Raw genomic sequence first — 27,884 nt, forward strand, 5'->3', positions numbered from 1 at the left:
CTATACATTATCAAGTGTTGGAACCCTACTTTGCTTAGTTAACGAAAATCATACAAAAGGAAGGTGGAACACGACACAACCAAGCTGTAATAGTAAGAAAATAAACTTTAAGGTAGAGGGGGGTCTAAATTAAAATGCATAGATTTTTTTGATAATTTGTCAAAATGTAGTTTATATCATCTTTTTTAAAATATTATAAAAATTGTTGTTCAGCAACTATTTTCACGCTACAGGTTGTGCTAAATTGTCACATTTTGTATAGATTATGCATGGAAAACCCAATTGTGTGTGAAATAAAGAAAACTACACCATAGAATTTTAAGATAGCGTATGAGAAGATAGCTCTAATAATGTGCTTTCAGATAAGAAAAAGAAAAATTGAGGTCATCAGACTCGTTTTCTTGCTACAATTCACAACACATAATACTATAAAAGTAACTTTATTTGAGTTATCCACCCTTATTTGGCAAAGTTAAAAAAAATGAATAAAACAAAAATAATCTGTTTTTCGTAAAATGCAGCCATAAAATATGATAAAACACATAATGTTCTATATTAACATGAAAAGTCTTACATACGAAACATACTACTCTCGAAATTTGCACATTTCATTAAAAATCTAGACCGATTTTTATCTGCTATTTCAAAATCCAAGATAGAGGAAGACACCCCAGATATCTCACATCATATAGACCCACGATTCATACCCCAACACCAGGACGACTGGATAAATCAATCCATATACAGTCACGTCTCAGTCCTTACAACTGAAAAGACGTGCTGGATCATCTCCTGATTATCCGTTAGCTAAAAGATGTTACGCTGCTCAGATGGTTCAACGACAAACTAGTTTATGAGGCTCTCGTACAATAAACCCGCGTCAGCGACACTCTGAAAACCATTGTGGATGGGTGAGTGTCATATGCTGCCCAGACGTCCGAAAGCTAGCTGTATCTTAGTTTTTGTACAATTGCAGTCATCTACTACGGAGTCAATGATTCATCTACCAGCCACACATCATCGTGGTTAGCGGGCTGACCAGCTGATCAACCTGGCCCTGAAAGCAGCCGTTGTTGAGTTCATACTGCAAAGAAACATCAAAATAGTAAAAAACCAAAACAACCCACGTAAACCAAGATGGCCGCCTAACAAAAACTTCGCCTTCCGCCTGTTCCTGATCTGCAACAGAAAATATGTAATATCAACAATCGCCTCCGGGCACGAGCCGACCGTGCGAGGGCTGTATATCCAGTCAAGGTCGTTAATAAACCCCCATCATGAGATATCTTACATGAGATTAATTCCTCATGAAATTAATAATACTTTTTGTACGTTTTTTTTTTCTTCTTCTTTTTTTTTTACTTTAAGGTGTGTACATAAATCAGTTTGCCTTGGTACCTTAATGAATGTTTGATATAAGACTGCGAGTATGACAACTAGAAATCTTTCTTTTTTATAGAAATCACATGTGGCAAAAGTTTCCTTCATCTTGTGAAAAGTCAAATTATTCATGATATTCGAGATACTTATAATTTTGGAGATATTGTAAATATTTCTTGCAATGCTGGTTATATGGGACATGCAAAAAGGACACAGTGTGTCAATATTAACAAGTGGTCAGAAAGAGGACCAGTCTGTGAAGGTGAGTAGTTCGCTTTGTACTATTTAATAATGACGCTTATAAATCGAAGATATTATCTTTTTATTGGTGGTATGTGAATACATCTTATTACAACTAAATACTGATTTTTATTTATAGCGCAGTTGCTATATTCATAAGAAATAAAGGTTTATAGGAATTTTTACAATTTGATTACTTTTCATTTTAAGTATAGATAAAGGCAAAAGTGTGAGCTTTTGATTTTGCCATTTGATTACGGACTTTCCATTTTGAATTTTCCTCGGAGTTCGGTATTTTTGTTATTTTACTTTTTATACCGCTGTTCATTAGTTATAAACAGTAGGATACCGCTGTTCAATAGTCATAGACAGTAGTTATCCGCTGTTCAATAGTCATAAGTCGATTAAGCGAAAACAAATCCGGGTCACAAACCAAAACCGAGGGAAACACATCAACTATAAGAGTAAAACAACGGAACAACAGAAACAACGAACTGCAACAAAAACAAACGCCAACATACATAGAAACGGACTATTTGATAGCAACTGCCATATTCCTGACTTGGTACAGGACATTTTATGATACAATGGTGGGTTGAACCTGGTTTTATGGCTAGCCAAACCTCCCGCTTATATAGCAATGTTAAAAATACCGTTTAAATGACAACATTACGTGACAGGAATACAATACAATTAAACGGAAGAACACTCAGAACAGAGAAAAACATAAATAATTAATATAATAGTACATTACAACATGTAACCCACAGAATAACAACGGACACCTCCCATGCATTTACGACAGTACACCAGGACACCACAATGGAATATGCGATAATCGTACATCTATGACAACTTTAGAGAAAGTGCCATAAAAACAGAGTTTCTCCCAAAAATACGAAAAAAATCATAACGATAACCAATATACGACACATCGTTCATTTCCGTTCCGTTCATGCGTAATACTCAACCTACTGTAGTAAACGAAGTATGGAACGAACGAATATGAACTCTGCGCACGAGGATAAACAATAACTTCATATTATAATTGATTTCTTTAAAAAAAAGTGTTAAGTTTCTTTCTCTATTATCAAAATTTCCATAAAGGCAAAACAAATAATAATTCTTTCCCATGGAGTTTGCAAGTAACGATAAATATCAATAGCAAATTATTCGCACAATTACTGCATCGATGTGTTTAAGACCGACATTTACAATTTGGACTACATGTATATCCGAATAGCTCATTCAATAATTGTATTTCAGAAATTTTTAATGATTTGAAATTCTAAACAAAATCACGCGAACTAATGATGTTTATTGTAAATTAAGCTAAGATCCATATAAACCTTTCAATAAACTCATTCTTAAAGTCAGATGAATCGAGTGTTTTGGTAATTACAATGTTAAGGAAGTAATGAACCATTACATGCCTATATACTAAATTAAGTCCTCTGTGTTTATTTGGTTATCTTAACCTAGTACAAAGTATCAGTGTGAGATTTTCACATCACATGGCGTCCGCCGTCTGTAGTCGTCGTCCGTTATCTGTCGTCGGACGTTTACGTTTAAAATAAATTTCACCTCTGAAATGAGCGGACTATATTTATCAAAACTTGGCCACACTCATCATCGGAGTATCTAGTTTAAAACAAATATGTTCTATGACCCCGCCTGCCAACAAGCATGGCAGACATGGCTAAAAATAAAACAGAGCGGTAAGATTCAAGCTTTGTCTATCATCTAAAATATCTGATAGGACAAAAATGTTCAGAATGTTGAGATCTACCGACTGTTCATCTACATCAAAATGGTCAAACGATTTCTTATAGGAAATCCCTATACATGACAAATTTTACCATATATTTTTTCCATTTTTGCCTATCTTGAAAATAATAATAGATAGACAGAAACTTTAAATGCAAAATGATCAGCAAGACGAGATCTTCAAATAAGTAACATGGCAACAATTGTCGCCTTGTTGAAGTCATTGCGCTTTCAACTTAGCCATTTAGAACCCTTGATACAATTGCTTGCTTGTAAACAATTATCATCTATTAAGGAAACGGAAGCCCTGGAATATTGTTTCAACTAAAATATATATACCCCATATGTAAGCGCTTATGAAATGTTGCTTCATAGAAATGGATAGCTCCAAACTTAAGAATTGAAATCATCTTTATTGTCGAGAAGTTAAGTTCTCAACCGACCTCCGTTGTAAAATTTTAGATGAAAGTATAAAGATATAAGGCAGAACAAAATGTATCTGTGGTATCCCTTTTTGTCAAGTGAAGTGGGATTGATGCAGTCAACATAGTCACAAAACTCTAAATTTTTCAGTGAAATTCATCATCTATTAAACGGAAGGTGAAATGTATGGAAAATTCCTTTTTAATTTTCTTTAGAAGCTTCTGTATTGAATCTGCCTCATAAAGATATAGGAACTAGTCAGCAAGCAGAGGGACACATATATAAATCCGGATTGTATGTTGAAAAACATTGCATAAAACATTACACACAAAACAATAAACATAGTATCTATAACCATAGAAACCTTGTTGTATTTTGAGAAAAACGTCTTCAAAACGTAGCAAATATGTTGTCAATGAAAACAACCTAGCATTTTGAAGATGTTAGTTTCAGGGAATTTTCTGCTTGAATACTAGTAGTTGTTTTATTTTACAGCGAACTATGTATCCGTTCTTAAAACAATATACCTGTATTTGCATTGACCGTCTTGTTTTATCATTTTCATGGAACTAAGATTTTCAATTTACAACGGGGAATTAGAGAAATAGAGAAGTCTGAAGCTTGATTTTTGATGTGATAGATGTTATTAGTTAGTAATGAGGTTTCGATGAGTATTTGGCAATGTTTGGGTAGTTGTGTTTTTTAAAATTCAACATTGTATTTCAAATCTTGCTGTGTTATTAAAAATTTAGTAGTGATGTTTTCACGTCTATGTGTTATTTTTTTGCGTTTAAAATACAATTTTTGTCTATGGCGTGTCAAATAATTATGCCATGGCGTTGTCAGTTTGTATTCGACTTGTGATTTTGAATATCCCTTTAGTATCTTTCGTCTCTCTTATTCACAACATTTGGTGCAATTGTGATGATTGGAAATATTGAACTGTTTCGTTTTATCAGTATAATTGAGTGAAACCCCGACATGGTAGGGATGGTTACATTTGAAACATGAATTGGGTTTACAAGTATTCCAGATGAAATGATAATATTATAACGAATAAGGGAAATCACTGCAAACTCTTGTTTCTGTAACACTGCATTAATTTACCGAACTTGACCCGAATGAGGTTTTCAGGTTATATATTGCACTGGCGACAGTCAGGTGACCAGGGATCAAATTCCTAAAGTGCTTTTAGTAACATAATCCTTTCTTTTGACATTTTATTAATATAGTTTACTTTAAATTTACAGTTATAACATGAACATTTCATTGATCATTGTATATATATATTTACCCTCATGCGAAGGGAAAACATTCGGATACTAGTATTTGCTAGATTCTTTGTGAAAGTATATGAGAAGATATAATGGGACATTCAAAATTGTAACAAAACTAGAAAAAAAACATTTCCATAAGAAAAAATACCAAAACTCAAATAACATTGCATAAACCATTACACAGAAAACAATAAACACTATATAATATCAGGAACAATAAAAAAAAACAGATGATCCGGAAGGGCTCGCAAGGGTAAGTAGTTCCATTTCAAAAAGTTGCACCTGTCCTATTGCACGCAAAAAGGAGACGATTACCCTATGCATGCACCCAGTCTCGCTCCTTTTTGAGTTCATGCGATTTTCTCAGTGTTTATGCCCCCGCCGAAGTCAATAGGGGGGGGGGCATTAACTGTTACCCTTGACCATCTTTGTTTCCGCACTCTAACTTAATTATTCCACATCTAAATTTTATGAAACTCATACACAACGCTAGAACAAAAACTTGCAGTTAGAGTTCAAATTTGGGCAGTGAGTCACTTACCGTTCTAGAGTTATGCTCCTTTTATAACTTGGAAAATTGATTTTTTTTTCGTTTTCTTACTCTGACTTAAGTTTTACTCATCCAAATTTTATGACTCATTCACAATGCCAAGATTTTCAGACAGAGTTCGAATTTAGGCAGTGAGTCATTAACCGTTCTAGAGTTATGCATCTTTTTAACTTGGAAATTGGCAAAGCTAGAGCGGGGGCATTCGTGTTCTCAGACACATTCTTCTTTTATTGTTTGTTAATATGACTTGTCTTTTTAAACGATTTGAACATCGTGAAACTACTGTTGGCTTTATGTATGGCCAATTGCAAGTATGAATTCGTTGATAAGTCGCGTTCGGTCACTATCGGAGACATCCCTAGTTCCATGTTGAACATTTCCGTGGTCATCTGTGACACAAATTTTTCACAATGAGCTACGTATATACCACATTATGATTGCTTCCACACCGTTTTGGAGGGATAACTTCAACTATACCATTTGGAGACTTTGGTTTACTTGAATACCTTAGAAAAAGAAGCAACAAGGGGACAAGTGTAAGAAAATAGTTCTGAAACGATATATATATTGTACAATGTATACAATGGTGCACAATACTAGAATACTACTTAAAGCTATTTTCTTAAATGTCGCTAATATTAATTTCAACATGATATTTCTTTTATTAAGGTGTTCCTTGTCCAGGCCTCAATAAAACTGATAATTCTGAGCTCCCTAAAAAGTTAAGTGGATACAGATTTCAAGATGCGGTAACATTCAAATGCAACCAAGGTTACAAATTATCAGGAAATGCATATCTGATTTGTTTAGCAAATGGTCTTTATCCATTTGGAAAATGGAATGGTGTTCAACCAGTTTGTACAGGTCAGAATTTCTTAATACTTCTATAAGTTTAATTAAAAAAAAATATATAAAAATAATAATACAGGAGCCTGTAGTTCAGTGGTTGTCGTTGATTCATGTCTGTCATATTTGTTTTTCGTAAATTGTTTTGTTATAAATTATGTCGTTAGTTTTCTCAATTGAATTGTATCATATTTTTCATGTCCGGGCCTTTTATAGCCGGCTGTACGGGATGGGTTTATCTCATTGTTGAAGGCCATACGGTTGCCTATAATTGCTTACATCCACTTTATTTAAACTTAGGAGGATAGTTGTCTCATTGGCAATAATACCACATCTGCTTATTTTTATAATGAATAAACGATATATATAGATAAGAGTGAATATTCCTCAACTCAAATAAGGACTCAAAATAAAATGCAAAGACTTTAAGTGTAGCTGAAATGGTAATTATTATAAATTTTTAATCCCGCCACATTTAATTTTCCTGTTTTAAGTAACCAATCTTGTTAGGGGTTATCTTACATGTAAGTATATCTTAATGTTTTGTCGTTTGGAGTATTGGGTGATGATCGTAGATTCGAGATAATCTTTGCCGATATAATCTAGGCTCTTAAGAGATAATATGGTGTATAACATATACATCGACACTTATCTATTATTTTAATGAAGACCGTCTGTGATAAGGTAGTATGCTTGCCAATGAGACAATCATACACCAGACAGCAAATGACGTGGAATGTAAGACATTATTATCCATTCTCGTGTATCTTTCATTGACTTCTGCAATTTATTCGATGTAAAAAATTACTTTTGACAGTGGTAGGCGTGTCCTAATTACATGCAGACTGCGAGTATTGAAGTGTCACAAATTTATTAATCAACAAAAGTTATTTAACAATTCACGTGGGTTTCCAGTTTTCCTATTAACATTTTCGTCTATTTCTTATTTTTTTATAATATTTCAAACCATGTTTAAATTTGGTTGGTAGCACTATTTCCCTCAGTAACCATACTTTTGACAGAATGGTAATATTATGGTAGCAGTTGGTCCTACATGCAATGTTTCAGATAATCTTTATTTATTGTTATGTCAGGTTGTATGATAATAGGGTTACTAGTCATTATTTTGAATCATAAATATATCCTTTAACACAGTTTGGTACCATTTAGTCCTTCACATTACTTCAAGAAAATTTTAACGCTGTTTTCTTCAATTTTCTATTATAAGAATAATTGAAGGCTATGTGTGTGAAGGAAGGTAATAATAACATTTATTTTGTTAGTAAAAAAGTTATCATGACTTTATTATCCAATTTATTATTTTTAAATTTGGCAGACATTCGCCTCCAGGTTTATAAAAAGAAAGAAATTCGGCGATATGTCAAGAGACATTATTTTTTGTTTTAAGAAATAGATAAACTTTTATATTACACGAGGATTTCAGAAATATTTTTTTGAAGTTATTTAGCTTGGTAGTTTTTATTTCAACCGTAGGAAACCCTTATCCAATATTTAGACATGTTTAGACAAGTATCCCTGCTTCATTGTTTTTGTATTTCGTCATAGATTTGTAACCTATTTAGTTTCAATATGTTTCAACAGTGGATAAATAAAGATAAAACAAGGAAACATGTTATGTAAATGACAATGCGTTATTCCATCAGTAAATGCATGATACAGATACCATGTAAAGACCCATTTACCATAAGGAATGTCATATATTTTATATATCCAATTGTACAATTTATAACTTTATTTTAGCTGAAAACTCGAGCGAATTTCCCGCGGCAACTGTAGGTGCTGCTGTGGGATCAGCTTTTGCAGTCATTTTGATATCCGTGACCATAGTCATCATAATCGTTCGTAGGTAAGATATACGTGTACAGGGAAAAGGTTCATACAGTAGAAATTACACAAAAAAACTTTTAAAATCACTTAATGGTATGATTGCCAATGAAACAAATACCAATGGACGAATGAAGCAGATTTAAGCAACTATATGTGCATCACATGGCTTTCAACAATGAACCAAACACATACCGTGTAGTAAACCATAGAACACGTTATCAAATATGACAAGACAGCAACCAAAGGCAACACCTAAATTGCAGGCTATGTGCCCGTTCTGATTTCGAACGGACACGAACAGAATGTGGCGGGGTGCGACATGTTTGCTAGTGCTCAGCCCTCCCCTGACTAATCAAATCAGCACGAAGCACAAAAATCAACTTACAAAAAGACAAAAGACACAAAAAAAAAGAAAGCTAGTTCATATCCAATAACGACTTATAAATAAATTCAGTAGAATAACAAAATTAATTAAAAAGTAAACTGTTTTAGAAGAAAACAAGATCAGAGAACTGCTAAACGTACAGTTTACAAAGAAACTTCATCGGAATTTCGGAATTGGGGTGAAGAGAAAAGTATACGTAGTAAAACAGGTAACTACTAGTATTCTAAATTTTTTTCCGTAAAAGCATTTTACTTTCAAAGAATGAGGAAGTGATGAAACTCGATGAATATATACCGAAAATATCAAAAACAAAGTTTGACTTTGTTATAGAAACATTATCGCCTGGACTTCAGTAAGACATGAGGGTGCCAGTTTGACAGTGGATGGTAAATTCTTTTTTTTTTATTTGAAAATAAAATTTAACGCCTTTCATTCCGACCAATCAACTTACAGTAATTCACTGTAAATGTACTTTTATTCGTGGGTGTCAATTTTCGTGGTTTGACCAAAAGTTACATGTTCGTGGGTTCTTAAATTCGTGGATTTTAGTTTTCTGAAAAAATCGAGTGAATAATTTGTAGCCATCAGAAACTAGGATTCTTGAAATTAAATCATATGTTGTTTTATAATGATTTGTTGAACATTGCAAAATAAGAATAAGGTGTCCATCCATTCATCCATTGATTAACCATCAAGATGACCTCCGAAGACTGCCGATGGTCATATAAACAGATATAAACATAAATTTAAATATAAATAGATAACGACCAAAAGGAATTTGATTTTTCTATGTCTGTTTAATTTCATATTATTGGTTCAAATATATGTTAATCATCGATTTAACTTGTATAAGAATGATTTTTTGTGGATCGAATCAGTCAACAAAATGGTTCACCCCTGTGTTTTACTTTCAATGTTGACATTATTTTCCTTTTTAAATAATAGTTAAACACGCCTAGTACATGCATAACCTATCTCGAGCTAAGGGGTTAGACTGAAGATTACATGAATACGAATTCAATTGAGGTTAAATTATTCTCTTGTAAGTAATTAATACATCAGCGATAATTTTAGATTAATTTGACAAATTTGAGACAAACTGACTGCTTTTAACGAAATATTGCTTCAAAATTCCACTTTTATTAATACTTGAAACAAAAAGAATAGTATTTTGATTTTATGGGGTCTAAATCGTAGCTATTGCCCCTTCATGCTAAAAATAATCAATCATTCGTTTATGGTTTATCTAATAAGGGAGATTAGTTTTCAATTTCTGATGTTAATGAATAGAAATATATCCACTGTAATTTGACTTTTTTTAAAATTTTCAGTAAGGTATTTGATCTTTATCAAAGTCATATGATCTTTCTAATTTAGAAAAAAAAGATGAATATGTTTTATATACTTGAACGGATAAGTTTCTTATAATTCGCTAATTAATGAGAGAGAAAAAACATTCCTTTCCGTTTGAGAAATGTGCAGATTTTTTGTCCCCCACCCCCAAACAATTTCTCGAGTGTAATATTTCTTGTATTGTGTATTGTAAATAGCAAACTTTTTTTTGGTAAACAAAACTTTATATCATCTCGAAGCAAGACAAATAAATGTAAACGATAAGACTCGGGAACTCTCAAATATATAAACTTAATTGGTTTATGTTTTATAGAATGTTTGCTTTTAACTTGGTGCATTCCTTTTAGACCTTACAAGTTCAATAAATGCCGAGTCGAAAGTCACTACTTCCAAGAATAATGATACACCGTACTACAATGACAAAGATGGAGAAGGATATTACAGCTTCACATTAGATAAACAGATTCCCAAAAGTGCTATTCTCGTGAAAGATTTCTTTGATTACGTTGAAAATGGAAGAGAAACTGAAGGGAAGATAGAGTTAGAATTCCTGGTCAGTATTTCATGTAAAATTATCTTGATATAAGTAGACCCTAGTCATTTGGTAGGACGATCTGGGATAAAGCAAGAATCGTCATCGTAGTCAATAAACATGTATCATAAACATAATAAGATATGAAATAAAACAGAGGGCGATTGAATCATTATTGTAATGATATTGTTAGGTAATTTGAAAAAAGGCATTATCTAGATTATATAAATCTTAAAACCCGTCTATTTACAATAAAAAGAAATAGTATACTATTGAATACAATCTTCATATAAATAGTCTTTGCCACTGAATTTCTATTTCGAAAAGTAACTTAAAACATTCATGGTAAATATCATTTGTCAAGTTGAGAATCATTGACAAAAATTGTAAAAAGAGGTTTTATTTTCATTTCATGTATTAAAATCTGTACACAGATGTAACTGAGCAATGCACAAGTCCTAATTTCTTCAGACTGTTCTTGAATGTGCTATATGAAATCATCTTGAGAGCACAACGGCTTTAATTAGCTTTTAATAAATCATAATTTAATTTTGATCAGAAAGTTTTAACCAACAAAAATTAATTAGTAGATTTTCATCCAGATTTTTATAACCAGATATAAACAAAAAATATAAATATAAATAGATAACGACCACAAGGAATTTGATTTTTCTATATCTGTTTAATTTCATGTTGTTGGTTTAAAAATATGTTAATCATCGATTTAAGATAAGAATGATTTTTTGTGGATCGAATCAGTCAACAAAATGGTTCACCCCTGTGTTTCACTTTCAATGTTGACATTATTTTCCTTTTTAAATAATAGCTAAACACGCCTTGTACATGCATAACCCAACTCGAGAATTAATTAGTAGTTTTTCATCCAGATTTTTGAAAAAAATGGAGCGGTGGGAGGATTTTTTTTTTTTTTTTTATTTCCTCTGAAACCCTTTTGTAATGTGTTCTTCATATGCAAGGGTAATAATAAGCTTTTATTATGTATATATCAGGAATTCTACAAATGTACATAATTTTTCAAATTCTTCAATAAATATTTCTGATTGGCAACAACTGTTCTAAATGTAATTGCTGCTTTAGAAACCTATTTTCAGTAAATAAAAAAAACGTGGAGGAATGCTCTCTTTTAGACTACCTACATCAAATGAATGTATTTTTCTTTTTAAGCTATGGTTTGTAGTGCCCACAAAATGAAGCATATGCCGTGGTATTTTAACATAAGTATTATGAGTGCAGAGTGAAATGAAAACTTAAGCTGTGTTGAAAATACTAGGGTTGATGCTTTTAAGATTCTTATGCAAGGTGCAAAAAAATCAGATAATTACAATGTAAAACATGAACTTAACCAAAAAAAGAAGGTGTTTAGTGACTCTAATGAGGAGCTGAGGACAGATGGTGTTTGCTGTTTGTCAACAACAAACGACAGCCTTTGGGGTAAATCTAAGGGGTTGCTATAATACGATTTGTACGTTGGCCGACTTTTTGTACTCAATATACTGTCATGAATCGCACATGTTTGTGCTAGTGTCAATTTCTTTATTCCAACAGTGGCGGATCCAGGTGGGGGTGGGTTCCGGGGGTTGGACCCCCTTTTTTGACGATCAATGCTTTTGAATGGGGACATATGGTAGGAACCCCCCCCCCTTTTTATCCTGTGTGTGAACCCCCTTTTAAAAATGGCTGGATGCGCCCCTACCCAGTCATGTTTTTTTGTACCAATGTGTTCCACGATTCTTACGCTGTGGGTATCATTTACAGTCCAAATTTCCTAACACAAAGTCATTCTATACACAAAAATAATCCACGGTTTTCTAAATTCACTGAAATTTGTGACATGCAGCGAAATTTGCGTTCTAAGACACCGCCTATTACTCGTAATTCGAATATGTCATGCCATTCCCGTAATCAATCTCTATTCTCGGAAGATAATGCTATCATCATTGAGCAGCAGAATATGTTACTAGACGAAATACGAAAACCGAAATTTGCAGCAGGAAGTTTTGAATGAAACGAAACTATCGGCGGTTACTGGTTACGGAAATAATAAAAATCCGGAAATCGTAAATTTTTGAAGAAAACAAATCGGGTTGGGACGATTTCAGAGGAGCGGTTGGAGATGAAAATCTGTCGATTAATTTTAATTGACCTTAATATGTTGTGGAAGTTTAAACGGTGTAATATAAAATTGCTTTGTTTTACCAAAGATATAACTAGGTCTTTGTCGTCTGTAACGCCGATATCATTAAATTAGCAATAGAGATGTTACCACATGTAACTTGTTCGTTTTGTGCATTTTGCTCTGAACATCAAGCTGTTCCAATGTTCGATACAAAAAAGGTAGGGTTGCTAGTTTTCTACTTTTAATGTGCCCGTCCGAATTCTGGTAACACCAACAGAAGCTGTTCATATTATGTCGTCCCTTATTTGTTATGGGTGAACATGACAAAAACAGATTCGAAAAAAAACAACAAATAAGCAAATAAATCGATGAACCACGTTTTTATTTAAACTACTAGTATATATCCCAGTAATTTTTAGTTGTTCCATTGATCTCGTTACAATCAGGGGCGGATCCAGGATTTTGGAAAGGGGGGGCGTAGTATTTAAAGTTCGCCGAGCGGAGCAAAGCGAAAATTTTTTTAGACCTTTTTTGGGGCTAAAAAACATAAAATAAGTGTAAAATGCACATTTTTAACGGTTCCTGACGTGGGGCATGTATATTTTATAGTTAAAGTGTAAGCTAGGGTTGGACATTTTTGATGCCGCATTCTCCCCATTAATTGTCTATTATAAAATGACTGAATGGATCCAAAGCTATGTACAATAATATATTTGATGTGGGATTTGTCAGTAAAAAATGGACATGGACAATTCTCGTTTGTTGTATGGTTAGTTAGCATAACCTCACAGATTTCTGTAAACATGTATGATGATATGCGGCTATTCAATGAAGTTTATAATACGACCGACACGAACAAAGACAAACAAGCATTTTTTATCCAAATGTTTGGTTGAAATGTTTCACCCAACAAGGGAAGTGAGGGGTCCCAAATCAACCAAAGGCTACGAATGAGTCTGAAAATCAAATGACAACGAAGTTGTGAATGACGGTCGACAAATGGAGACATAAAGGCCACACCCAGCAGGCAGGTTGCAGTTGGGCCTTGAAAAAAGTATTCAGTATATCAGTTCGGCGAAACAGACATTTCGGTCAGATATGGGATTTACATGCAAACCCCCAAAAAAATTTACGCCCGTTTTTTTATTCACCATGTTCATTTAATGCTGAATAATTCTGTGGGATTTTTTTTTCTGATAGCAAAAAGGGGACACGAGAATTGTTTTCAATACAGATACGGCCAGAATTTTTGTTTAAGGCAAAAATCAGGGTCAGAATTTTTTCTCTAAAATATCTCAGACTGCCCTATCAAATCAAATGGTCCGTACCTTAGACTTTAAATCTATCTAGAGCTAACTGACTGGGGATCACTATTCAGCAATGTTATTAATTGGCTGGGGCGTCTTTGGTTAAACATATTTTTGTAGGTAAATAATATTGCTGTGGAACTTTTTTTTCATGAGAGTGTAATAGAGTATTACTTTCTGTTTAGTGGAATTGTGAAATAGAAGTCAATACGTGGTTCTTGTTCAATCCTTTGTCGCTTTGAAAGAGTCATTTTTGTCATCCTCCGCTGTAAGCAATGTGTTACTGTAATTTAAATTTCAAAATCACTGAGTGACGTTTTTTTCGACGTACTGATCAACTCCACCGTAGCGAATCACATGACTTTGACATAATCAATAATATATTACAGTAAATACGAGCGAAAAATATCTTTATAAGTAAAGAATTGTCGCATAAAAATTAAATACACGGCCGGGTAATGGCAAAGTTCACGAAGTCTAGTCTGATTAATCATTTTACAAAAAAAAAAAAAAAAAAGTTCATGCAAAGGGGGGGCGTACGCCGTCTACGCCCCCCTCTGGATCCGCCACTGACAATTGAACACTTATCTGATAGTAATAGATTATTTTGTAGACATTTAAGAATGGTCTGCAGAAAGCAACACTGGCCGCTCTAAAACCTGGGAATAAAGCTAAAAATAAATATAAAAATATGTATGCATGTAAGTACAACTCCTTTAAACAAGTAATAGTTTATATGTCATATCATATATTAATTTTTTGCACAACTCTACATGCTACATGTATGAATATATATCTGGTTAATTCTTATAGATATTTAAAAGAAATGTTGATTACTTCGTTTAGATAATTTTCATCATATCACCTGCGATTCATTTGCTGTTAGTGTATTGTGGATACGAATTTGTTTTAAATTAGTTGTCAGTGATACAAAATGCGAAATAACTTTTCACAGTTAAGTTGGCCCTGTACGCACGTACATGTATCAACAAATCTCGTATAAATAATAGTTGAACATTCTGTTAACTCAAAAAATTGTTAGTATATAGTGCAAATAGGATATGAAAAAAAACCTCGGCATTTCTGTTGAATATGAAACATCTATAGATGATAGTCAACGATTATTCTTACAAAGACGTGCGGTTGTTTCATAAAAGGATACAATAACTAAATAAACAAAAATAAAAATGATGCAACAACATAAAAAAGGAAAGAAATAAAATAACAAAAAACAATAATATGATCATTAAATGTTTCGGTTAACAATTATCCTTTTCCGTGCCATTAGGTCAAAATTTCATCAAAATATTTGTAAGGCCTTTTAGAGTTAATGTTCAATTTTTAGACGTACATATATGTGCAGTATAATTCTGGCAAATTTCTACCCTACTCAGGTTTAGATTACCGTAACTATATTTGGCAAAACCTTTCGGAATTTTAGGTCCTCAATGCTCTTCGGCTTCGTACTTTATTCTGATCTTTAAATGTGTTGGTTCTAGCGTCACTGCTGAGTCTCTTGAGGACGAACACGAGTCTGAAGTACTCAAAATTTTAATACTGGTATTTATGATGAGTTTATATACAATAATTAAAACAGATTGTGATGAGTCAACTAATAAAATATAAAAATAAATGAATATACTTTTTACTGTAGATGATGAAACACGAGTTATACTTGATGTTGTTGAAGGATCACAAAACTCCGACTATATCAACGCGTCGTTCATACATGTGAGTTGATTTGATATGTTTATGTCTTGATCATTTTTGGGAGTTTATGTGTGTTCATTTGAAGTTTTACGGCAAACCAATAACAACAGTATACTTTTATTTCAGAAATTTTCCACTAGACGTTAACCAAGCTTTAATTAAAATCAACTAATATCATTTAGAAATACAAGGAATATACATGTTACATTCACAATATTTACAAATCGATGTCATGATCGACTAGGAATATACTCAGACAAGGCTGTAGTTAAATACTGAATTTTTAACTCATAGCGTTTAGATTTTTGTAAGCAGTCAGAAAGGTAGTAATAGTGCTTCCTCTTACCTCAGGAGTTTGCTATGAATTCGTATTACCTAGTGTATAAGTCTTTTTGTGTATTACATACATTCACGTCTGTTGTTATGACCTACACATAGGTCTGCTGGTTTGTTTGTAGTATTTTTAAAGAGAGGATGGATTTGCTATTATCTGTTATATGGAGATTTGGTTTTTATGGGAAATCTTTCTGTTCATTCACCATTTTTTTCCGACTAGCAACGATTTAGAGCTTGGTATAATGTATAGACACCTGTATCTTGTTAAAGTCTTCATAGTGGCGTCTGCATCTTTTGGTTGCTTAATTATACGTTTTATTCAATTCTACTTTTAAGCATGACTTTTTTTTTACTATAGATATATGTTTCATTTAATTACGGTTTCCTCGAGTTTAACCACTTATGATATCATCAAAATGTTTGACTTTTTGATCGACATCATAATTTGTTCAGTTTGATGGATTGAATTTTCAACAGACAGTCGGGATACCGATGGGTACTAATTGTGTCCCCTCCTGGCCGACTTGTTTTTCTACTCATATAAAGAATAATTCATAAAAAAAAACTTCTTGAAGACAAAAAGACAAAAAACATCTTGCAAAATTTGGTAATTTCACTTTATTTCTTTTTCAGATACAATGTATATTGATAACATCCTGTCACTTAATAAACTATATATTTCAGTGACTGCTTGAATCTCATATATACCAATACACTTGAGATTAAGGATACTACCGCACCTCGAAGGTCTGCTTCATATCTTGATTTTTTTCTCGATATTGACGCAGATGAACGACCTCAAGCTAGAACATATGACAAACGTGATGATTTCAACTTTCAAATTGTCTACCGCCCATTTATAAGCTGTAACATACTCTCTGTCCCATCATATGGCGTTTACATATCTCAGTTGATATGTTACACTCTTCCGTGTTTATCCTATATGGACTTCGTGAGCAGAGGTACACTCCTAACACAACAACTGCCCCAACAAAATTATGAGGAAGAACGACTAAAATCGACATTACATAACTTCGAATTCAAGGTCACCATCACAAATTGGTTGACCGATACGATATGTCTGTGTCTCAACTCAAAAGTGACAGGCATATGTTTTCGCAGTCGTAGATCTTTTACCAAATTTGTCCTATTCCCGATTGTGGCATTTTGACTGAGTGTCTATTCGCATGGCGGGTGATGCATGCATAGCACGACACGCTTACCTTGTCGACGCACCCGGTTCGTTCTTTCGGAGTTCATGCGATTTCCTCACTTTTTGTTTGTTACCTTGATTTGTCTCCTTAAGGATGTTCGCTCCTTTTGTTTCAGATTTTTTTGCCAGATATTCGGAATCCACTGGTTTTATCCATGTAGTGCCATTAAACATTTTGCCCACTAACCCATACTTTTCTTTTCATAATTTTATTACTTATAGTTTTAAAAGCCATATTTGAAAATCTTATAAAATCCTTGTTATTTTTTCATTGATTTTGAAAGAGAAAAGGTGCCAATGTCAAATGTATGAAAAATCTAGAGAGAATCATTTCCCGCCAAATTTTCAATGGCTTATATCTCGAAAACAAGCAAACGGACCGTTCATTTTTTTCTGCTTTTTTAGTTCCTTCATTTATATACGATCAACTTATAAAAAAGCTTGTTGTTTTGAAACAGAATAGCGAACATCCTTAATCGATATGTGAGATTATACATCGGTAGCCTATTGTAGCCTTAATTTTTTCTCTTTTCCCTGTTCAAAACATACCAACAAATATGACGAACACTATGTGTGTATTAGTGGAACAGGAACTTGTATGTCATGCGTACTTGTGATTCCCTGGTTTCAAGTGGTATGCTTTTGTTTTCAACCTAGAATGTTTTGTATATTTTGTAGAGTGTTGTTTTTTTCTTACCTCTTTTTCATTAATTCATAGTGTTGATATCTGCAATTAATTAATATACTTTTTTATTATTTGCTTCTATATCTCCCTCCTATAATCTTGGGCCACCATATTCGGCTTATTACCTTTTTGAACAAACAAAATATTATAATAAAACCACACTGAAATTTTAAACACAATACATATCAACTTTTACAGGGATATGGACAAGTTAGAAAGTATATAGCTTCACAAGGTAAGGGCATTTGTAGTGTATTGCCTTCAGTATCGGTTTGCATCCCGATTAACTGTATAAAACAACTCTTATGCTATATTTTCATATCAGAAATATGGTCGGTGGTTTGAACTTTCTATGGATTCATATATCTTGAAATTATCAAACACTTATCTATCGTAAAACGAGACTTCCGAGGCTCTTTTAATTCTCCCTTTCCATCTACTCACTTACGTTGGAAAATGTGAAAGGTAAATTGTTTAAGCTTGAGAGTTTTTTCATTGTATTTATGATATTTTGAAATCCCGATTGTATGCCGTCTTGGTTTTATCTACTTACACCCATCCCATCTCAAGATATGCTGCCGCAGCATTGAAAATTAAGGCCATCTGTTCAATCCCAACAGAAACATAAATGTTTTTACTTTTAAAATCGGGTAAAATTACCAAATTTGGATTTTTTTAGTATCATGTGTATATATAATTTATATAATTGAAGGTAAACATTTCACTCTTCCTCTAAATTCCTTGTACAAGTTCGTGAAACGCAAACAATGAACGCGGCAAAAATTAATCTACCTATTCTTAGTCCTAAACCGCAAACATAATCCGAGCTCAATTTTATCTACATTTTACGATGCTGATACATGTATTAATAATGTTGAAACTTACAGGACCACTGGATAATACTGTGAATGACTTTTGGAAGATGGTTTGGCAGTGTGATTGTGGTAAAATTATTATGCTCACAAATATATTCGAGGAAGGAAAGGTAAATTATGTTTCAACCAGTAATCAATTTCTTTGAAAATAAACTTTATATCAAGCATGTATATATGCAATTTACAAAGACGTGGATAACCATATAAACGTATCTCTGAACAACCATTCAAAAGAAAAGAAAGACGTCGAAAAGACAAAACAAGTCCACAATACACTACATAGAAAACTAAAGACCGAGCAACACGAAAACTGCCATTAACTAGGAAAATTTCGCAATTGTACAAAAATCAATTTTATTGTAATAGAACATTAAGATTGAAAGGAAATCAATTTCTTAGACAGAACGTACATGTAAAAACTTAGAAAGGCTATTATACTTGACAAATGTATTTATTTTTTCCGTTTAACATGGAGTCCATCAATACTGTTTCCGTTTAATTTTAGCAAAAATGTATACAATATTGGCCAGAGGGAGAAAATAAAAAAGCAGTGTTTGGAGGAATGGAAATTCTCTTAATAAAAGAAGAGATTTATTCCGATTTTGTCATAAGAATTATAAAGATGCAAAAGGTATTTAAACTATTTTCTCCCATTTTTTTTTATTATTGTATAATTTTTTCGTTTCGTGTGATTCAATATCAATATTTGCAGTAAACTCTGAAAGAATGCACTGAGCATGCAATGCAATAAGTAAGCCCATTTGAAACGGTCTTTTTTTTTAATTGTTTCCTGTGAAGTGATATTCTTGCACAACTGATTTCTATAATTTAATATAGCTTATAAACATTCTCTTTTTATTAAATCTGAATGTATGTGTAATAGTAAAAACGCCTAATACTTTTTGCGAACCATTGGTGTTAATTTTGGTTGATCTTATATGTAATAACTTTTTTCACATAGCAAATTTCCCATTCGTCATTCAAATTCATCCGTTTATTTCAAAGTCATACCTTCAACCTGTAGCAAACGATCATATTTCACTGAAAGTTCAAGATTACCATTATACACATGTATGTGGATAAAGATAATATCTGCACATTGTAGCGCACAGATTCAGGGTAATATCAAAGATAATCAAGGACAAATAAACAATATTGTAAAAATATAGCCGATAATCTCATTGTAACAGAAATAATACAAACATATAGACAACCAAAGAGTACAGATGTTTTAGATCTTCTAGATAAACTGCGTGTATTTACATTATATTAAAATTTTAGGGAACGGAAAACAAGGTAGTAAAACATTTCCACTATACTGCCTGGCCTGATAAAAATGTTCCAAAATATTCCTCATCTCTAGTTCACTTTAGACACAAAGTCAACAATACCGAGGTGTCATGTACTGGTCCTATGGTTGTTCATTGTAGGTAAGTACGTATAAACAGGGAGTAAGCCGTCTCTTTTATATAGTTAAGTACAAAATAACGTAATAATTATGTATGAACAATTAAACAATTAAACAATATTTTGTAAATGACGCTTAACCAAGATACATGGAAAAAAAGAAGAAGAAGAAGCTAGCAGCCATTTATTACTTAAGTTCTAATAGTTTGCTGTTATTTATTTCTTCATACTAATAGCATGCAAGTCATAAGCTCTTCTATTCCGTATAAAACGAAATGTTTTAACAAAAAAAAACTTATTGATAACCCATATCATTTTGCCTGACTGTGTCTGTCACGTTGTGGAGTGGTAGCAAGCACTGCATGAAAATAATTCATCATGAGGCGATGACGTTTTTTTTAGTTAACTCTGATGTATTATTTGAAATTCTGTGTACTGAATTAACAACAGAGAATTGTTTTCATGTGAACAAATAATCCTCCGACAAAGTATTTAAAAAGAATTCTGTATATTATAATGATACTATTTATTGAATAGCAGTGAAACTTTGAACTGTAATAAACCATGGTTTTTGCAGAGTTGATTTGTCACAGGGAAATTATGATTTCTAAAACTTGCAAGTGACCAGGCTGAACAATGATTGCTAAGATGCGTGCATGAAATTGAAAATACCACAGAGAGAAGCAATTATATTACATATGTTTCCTAGAAACTAAAAAAATGTTGTTTTTTTTATTATTAAATTCCCCATAAACAAAAATCCGACTTGTTCAACAGATTTGCTACAGCTCTTAACATTCGCTATGTGTTTCGCAAATCGTTATGCCAAATATGAAATTGTCCAATTCGCTTTTGATAAAAAATTATACAATTCATGTGTTGACAATTATCTATTTACAGTGCTGGTATAGGACGAACAGGAACATATATTGGTTTAGATTATGTGGTAAATCAAGCTAAGGAATTTGACTATGTGGACGTGTTTGGGTGTGTTGAAGGTTTACGACGACAGAGGGTTAATATGGTGCAAACACAAGTATGTATAGCACTGTATGATTAACATTCAACCAATATCAAGATAATGTAATAACACGAAAACATTTAGTGAAAAATGTATCGGCATCTAAAAGGAATATTTCATCATATTAATAGTTAAATTCTTTTAGATTTAAGCAATGTGGACAAGCTTTTATACTCTTTATAAGCATTTTAAACAATGGTTTGGCTTTAAACAGTATGTGCAGTAATATTTCATTATACATTTTATTTCAACAGAAATATTCAAACATTTTTCTTCAGACGAGATCAACAGTGTTCTTGTTTACCAAGATATAATTACCTTAATTCTTTGATTCCTCTTTACTCCTTTTTTAACTAAAATTTCAAACCAGTTTAAATGGAGATGAGTGATTGCTATCGTATTAGCAATGAAAGTCATCTTCAATATCAGTCATGGTACAGGTAAATCTATCTATTTGATACTTTTTGTAACTCGAGCATTCGTAATTTCTTGATGAGTTGTTTGATCATTTATCGAATATATTCGTATATTAGTTATTCTATATATGCGTATTGCACTTTTCTACATTTGTTAAAACTGCAACTTCACATAATAAGTTCAAAATATTACAAATGTTAGTATCGAAAGAAATTTTTTTGTTCATCTATTTAGTGATACATTTTATAATGAATATAGCAAATTTCAGTTCATATATGTATATGCTCTGTAACGGGCCCTTTAATTGGATTCAATAAATATTCTTATTCTTATTCATATATATGTGTGTTGTACCGATAACGGGGTTTTCAACAACAAACACACGCTGATTTCTTTTTTTTTCAAAATATGTTGCATCAACGTCAAACATTGTTATTTGGGTTTTTTTTCAGCGCCAGTATGTTTTTCTCCATGATGCAGTTTTAGAGGCACTCATGTGCCCAAATTCAGGAATACCGTCTAAGGATTTTCAAGAGGATTACAAAAAACTGTTGGAGTTTGATAGCATTAAAAAGAAAGTCAAATTACGTGTGGAATATGAGGTATATGTTTCTTTCTATTTCATTTTAACTATAAACTTATGCAAAATTCGATTTTAATGCATAAAGTAGTAAGATAACAAATAAAATGAATATGATATGTGTTTCTTTGGATATGTGTTGAAAGCTCCATTTTTGAATAAAACAACAAATTTGTATCGTTTAACCAACCTATTTGAATGTTTTCATTTTTTTCTTATTTAATTAGATTTACTGTCTTACAATGCTGTTTCAGGATTGCAATATATATATATATATAGATACAAATTCCTTTCGCTTTCACGAATGATGACAATGTTCCTAGTCAAATTTAATTGAAATTGACCGAATTGGTTTCATGTTGGTTATGATGCATGAATTTAACCATGACAATCGTGAAAGTATTGCAATTTGTTTTTATCAATGCAAATATAAACGGTATGTATCATTCAGTTGTAAGTTTTTGGTCTTTATTTAAGATGATGAATAAAATTTCTCGGAGACATGACGAAGAAGAGTTTGATAGGGGCAAGTCAGTTGAAAATAAAACAAAAAATAGGTACAGCAATATAATTCCAGGTATGTATATGAAGTAAGTTAAAATCAATGCAAGTTGGAAACGAGGCAGCAAACTAAAGTGTATAAAAATATAAAATAATAGAAAAGGATTCTACATATTGTTGAGTATCTTCTGTATGCGACTGAAAACGAACTTAATCGAGATTACTGTCAAATACATCACCATATGATGCAGTTTTCATTTAAACAGCGACTACTATTTAGGTCGATAATCTGCCAGAAATACTAGTATATATATATATAGTGGACAAAAAGTGAAACAATGATAAAGAGGTACTAGGACGATTATATTAGTTTTTGTTTGTTTGGATTTTAACTAGTTTAGCTCTTCTACTTATACATGTACAGATCAGTTCATTTATAGTTGTTTGCAAACAAATATGTTAATCTATTTTTATTCATACATTACAGTCGGATCCGAAATACCACTTCTATGTACTGTTGTTGAAGGACATAATGAGTACATTAACGCTGTTTTCTTACCTGTAAGTTATTTTTCAATGACCTTCATCTTTACGGGAAAATATGAAAGTATAGATTCTAAATGTGAACTTTACACTATTGGCGTCACGGATAAATATAAATGAAAACTCTACAACCTAACTGTTCTACATGTATATATATACAGTTACATTACACTTTACACATTTCAAATCATTTAAATATATGTTTGAAAAATTGAATGCATACCATGAACAACAAATTTAGGAAAAAGTATTCTTAAGAAAAAAATAATTTTCTTTTAATTTTTTAAAACATAACAGCATTAAAACTGCCAAATAAATACAGTTCTTTTTAAAGTAGACTTTATGAGTAAAAGCAAAGACTGGACTGATGGGAGTTATGCTAATGTGTCTGTGTTGGTTGTCATGCATTTATGTTACCTGTTGAGCATATTAAATTATTCAAAGAAACTATATTTTAATATAAAAGATATTGTCAAACGTGTACTGTAAAATTGTTTTATAACATAGGGCTATAAAAACAGTAAAGCGTTCATAGTGACACAGATGCCACTAGAGGATACCAAGGTAGATCTGTGGAGACTGGTGTATGACTATAACATATCATCCATTGTAATGCTTAATCAAAGCTACGATAAAAGAGTGAGTTCAAATATTTAAGTCGAAAGAATAATTTGCAACGTCTACTTCTATGACATTTAATACTCTTAATGTGGTTAAACAGAGCAATATTGCAGTAATCTACTGCATGTACAATCAACATATCCTGTAAAACAATAATATATCATACTAGAGTTTAATATCCCAGCTAATCATGCAATTTGATTGGTTACGTTACCTGCACATGCCTAGGGTATATGGGCTCATATCCAATGTAATGATTAAGATATAGTACTAGTATAACGTTCTATGTTGTATTTTTATGTTCACTAAAAACCTCTCAATTGCAGTATTTGTATAATCAATTAATAAAACTCTATTTTATTTTATCCCTCCTGATTTATCGACGATAATAGAAATTGCATACTAAAATTAGTATTTAGTTTAAACATATTTTATTGTATAAAACAAATGGATTAGACACAAGTTTTTCAACTTAGTTCTGTCATCTCCATTCTTCATCTTCTACGCATTTCCTGTGTACAAACTGTCTTCTCATAACCCTGGTAATTAATTTGTAGCGGGTCTTCTAACGCCCCTCAGATATGAGAAGACTACATCTAATACTGATTTATTTATGTTACGACATGTTTACGGTGATCATATACCTATATTAAATGTACAAATTGGTTTCAATGATAAAAGAATGATTGTATATTTTTACGCAGGATGCTTACTGGCCAGAATTAGGTGAATTATCAGTAACATCTGGTCCGTTTATCATTGAACAAACAAACATAGAGTCCAGTCGGTTATTCCAACTCCTTCAACTGAAGATTGTGTATAAAAACAAGGTTAGTTCTTAAGGAATTCCAGCAGAATTTGTCTATAATCATTTATAGTAGCTATGAATTTAAAATCACTTCCCTGAAAAATACAGATTTTTTTTTCGATTGTTGTCCTTTAAGTGAGACCTGGCATACAAATGTACTCAGTTAACTTGAAGACTATTTTCTACTAAATTGGTACTTGACCAAAACGATCATTATTCTTGTCATCTTTCTTTTGAAATTGGTAAATCTCAATGCAGTGGTATAGTCAATGATGCTGTAGTTATATTCAATGAAATAATCAGAATGAAGATTTTTGGGATAAATACTTTTTTGAAAATAAAAATGAAAATTTAAAATGTTAGGAAATTGTTAGCATGCTATTGATAGAACTTCATAAGGATCTGCGTGGGGTTTGCAAAATAGAGAATATTGGACACAAAGTGCACAATAAAGGACACAAAATATAAAGAATAGAGAAAAATAGGCCAAAAAGTAGAGAATAGCGAATGGAATGATGCTGGAATATAAAGAATAGAGAATAATTGCCCCCAAAAATTAGAATAGAGAAAAATTGTTTAAAAATTAAAGAATGCAGAAAAGAAGTACCACCATCCAGACCATCCTTCTTGTCAGTTATTGTGATCCTAGGCACATTTATTTTTTCCGTAGCCCTTGATGAAAATATTATAACATTTTTCAAATGGTAGTATTTTGTTTGTTTTTGCCAAGTTTAAAAGCATACTATATTTTTGTTTAAAAAACCAGTCACGTAATATTTGTATACCAAATGTTTTCTATAGAAGTAGACTTGTACCCTTTTATATCTATTTGTGTGTTGTTGCATTTTTAGGATATGAACGGTTGGTTATATTTGGCTACTATGTGTCGTTCTGGTTGAATTATGCTGCGCTTTGAACAGAAACGTTTGAAATGAAATTTGACATCGTTTCTTATTGTAGAAATAAGAAGATGTGATATAATTGCCAATGAGACAACTCTCCACCAGAGACCACATGACATAGAAGTTAATATTAGTTTTCCAGCAACTTCAAACACAAAACTATGTTTTCAGCTGTTGTTAATTTTTACGCTAAGAATAAAAGAATAAATACTTTTGTAGGATCATAGAAATCTCAAGATGTTCCAGGCCAAATTTTGGGGTGACATAGATGGTGTTCCAAAGACCTCTAGTGATATGTTTAGCTTCATTGACGTTGTCGAAAATGATTGCAATAGTAGCGGGCCAGTACTTGTCCATTGCCTGTATGTGATAAAAACAAATTTATGTTTTGTTTTAATATATAAGTAAACGCACTAAGGGCATATTTTTCTTTAATTTTTTTCATAACTATTAAAATGAAAGCTGTATAAATTGGCCATAACTGCTGAAACGTATTAGAGTGGGTAACTGTAATATACTATCATCATTAAAACCAGTAATGTCACAGACCTCTAGTTTAGATTTCATTAAAACTAAAGAATTGTATTATTATTTTATATATGCACGTTTATTATATCCTTGATTTAGTCATAAACTATGATTTCTTAATATTTGTCTATTCACGAATAACAAAACCATGCCGCAGACTAGAAATACTTTCTTTCTTTTTTTTTTCCTATTTTTTTTTTTTCTGCACGAAAACTACAATAATTTCAATATCTTGAAACGTGTCTTCTAAATCTATTTAATTAGAAATGGTTGTGACAAGAGTGGGCTATACTGTGTGTTGGCGACTGTTATAGAACGACTGAGGATAGAACAAGATGTCGACATACAACACATCATCAAACAGATGAGGAACATGAGGCCACAGATTATCCCAAACTATGTGCGCTATCTTTTAATCTTTAAATTTGAAGGACTTGTAACACTTTAAAATAAATGCAACCAATAGGGAAAACGTTAAATTCACGACCAAAGTACATTTTTTGTACCTACATCCTTCATCGTCAAATTAATGTGTAAAATAGAACATATAAGTACATTGTAATTGCATGCAATAAATGTGTTGTACATTGTACAAACAAAAATACACACTTTGGTCACATTTGGAAACTAGGGAATGTAACGATTGACAGAATGCAACGATTGGCAGGTGTATGCGCATACTTTAAACACTGTAGCCACATTAGGGAATGCAACCGTTGAAAGGTGTATGTCCATACTTTAGACACTGCTGTCGCCTTAGGGAATGCAATGGTTGACGTGTATTTCCATACAATAAAGCAAGCTATAAATAATGCAAGGTTTTGAAAGGCTATGGATGGGTTTTTTTTAATAGACACAACATTAGATATGATAGTAACACTACTTTCGTTACAAATGGACACAACACGAAACGTATAAACACTTTAATACCGGTATTTGAAAAATAAACGCAATTTCTGAAGAAAAAAAATCAAAATACAAAACATGAAACTGGTCTAAATGTACAACACACATGTTCAAAATACCATAAATATTATACAAAGAGGAAAATAAGCGGCCATTGACTAAAACCCGACTGTTCACAATACCAATAATTTCTATTTATCACTATTATGTACAAACATCGTTTAGGCAATTTTATAATTCGTTTTAGAATTTGTAGTTGAAACTTTGGTGTATTTTTTTCAGGAACAATTCCAGTTTATATACGAAGCTGTAATTGAATATCTACAAGATTTTGAAACGTATTCTAATTTCCAGTGAATCGTTTCCTCAATGAATTAATTAGATTATTTAGTGGATCTGAAATCGTTGACTTCAGTTTAAGTAGCGACTTTAATCTCTTGGTACAGATGTATACAGTTGACAATGATTGACTTGCTGACTGAAGCGAAATAGTCTGCAACTTAATATTAATGCCTTATTTATATTTTTTTATCATTGTATTTATATCAATTAGATAACGCAATTATGTACCTTTAAATGATTTATATTCAAAAACGCAATATCTAGAATGTCTTTAGATACGGAAAACGCTGAGGGAAAACGTCGTTATATGTACTTGTATTTTGTAAATAAACAAATATGACAGCAATATACGACACTTTTGAATTCTATACTACGATTAAACGATGGATATGTTTTTTGTTAGCTGAACTTTTTTCGCCTTCTACAGCAATTAAAAGCTGCTTA

The 27,884-nt window shown here is 32.1% G+C and overlaps 1 protein-coding gene across 1 annotated transcript; it reads left to right on the forward strand.

The window, feature by feature from the left end:
- The first annotated feature begins 1,473 nt into the window (after positions 1-1,473).
- Positions 1,474-27,835, forward strand: LOC127738877 (receptor-type tyrosine-protein phosphatase kappa-like). Its single transcript, XM_052250345.1, has 20 exons — positions 1,474-1,642; positions 6,307-6,501; positions 8,245-8,350; positions 8,824-8,924; positions 10,417-10,622; positions 14,659-14,746; positions 15,700-15,776; positions 18,188-18,224; positions 18,877-18,974; positions 19,370-19,495; positions 20,146-20,294; positions 21,172-21,307; positions 22,162-22,311; positions 22,767-22,866; positions 23,278-23,351; positions 23,841-23,972; positions 24,659-24,784; positions 25,884-26,026; positions 26,457-26,592; positions 27,381-27,835. Exons 1-20 carry the CDS (start codon positions 1,573-1,575, stop codon positions 27,453-27,455), a joined length of 2,325 nt encoding a protein of 774 aa, XP_052106305.1. The 5' UTR covers positions 1,474-1,572; the 3' UTR covers positions 27,456-27,835.
- The last annotated feature ends 49 nt before the right edge of the window (positions 27,836-27,884 follow it).

The sequence above is a fragment of the Mytilus californianus genome, unplaced genomic scaffold, assembly GCF_021869535.1.
Source record: "Mytilus californianus isolate M0D057914Y unplaced genomic scaffold, xbMytCali1.0.p SCAF_1, whole genome shotgun sequence".
NCBI lineage: Eukaryota > Metazoa > Mollusca > Bivalvia > Mytilida > Mytilidae > Mytilus > Mytilus californianus.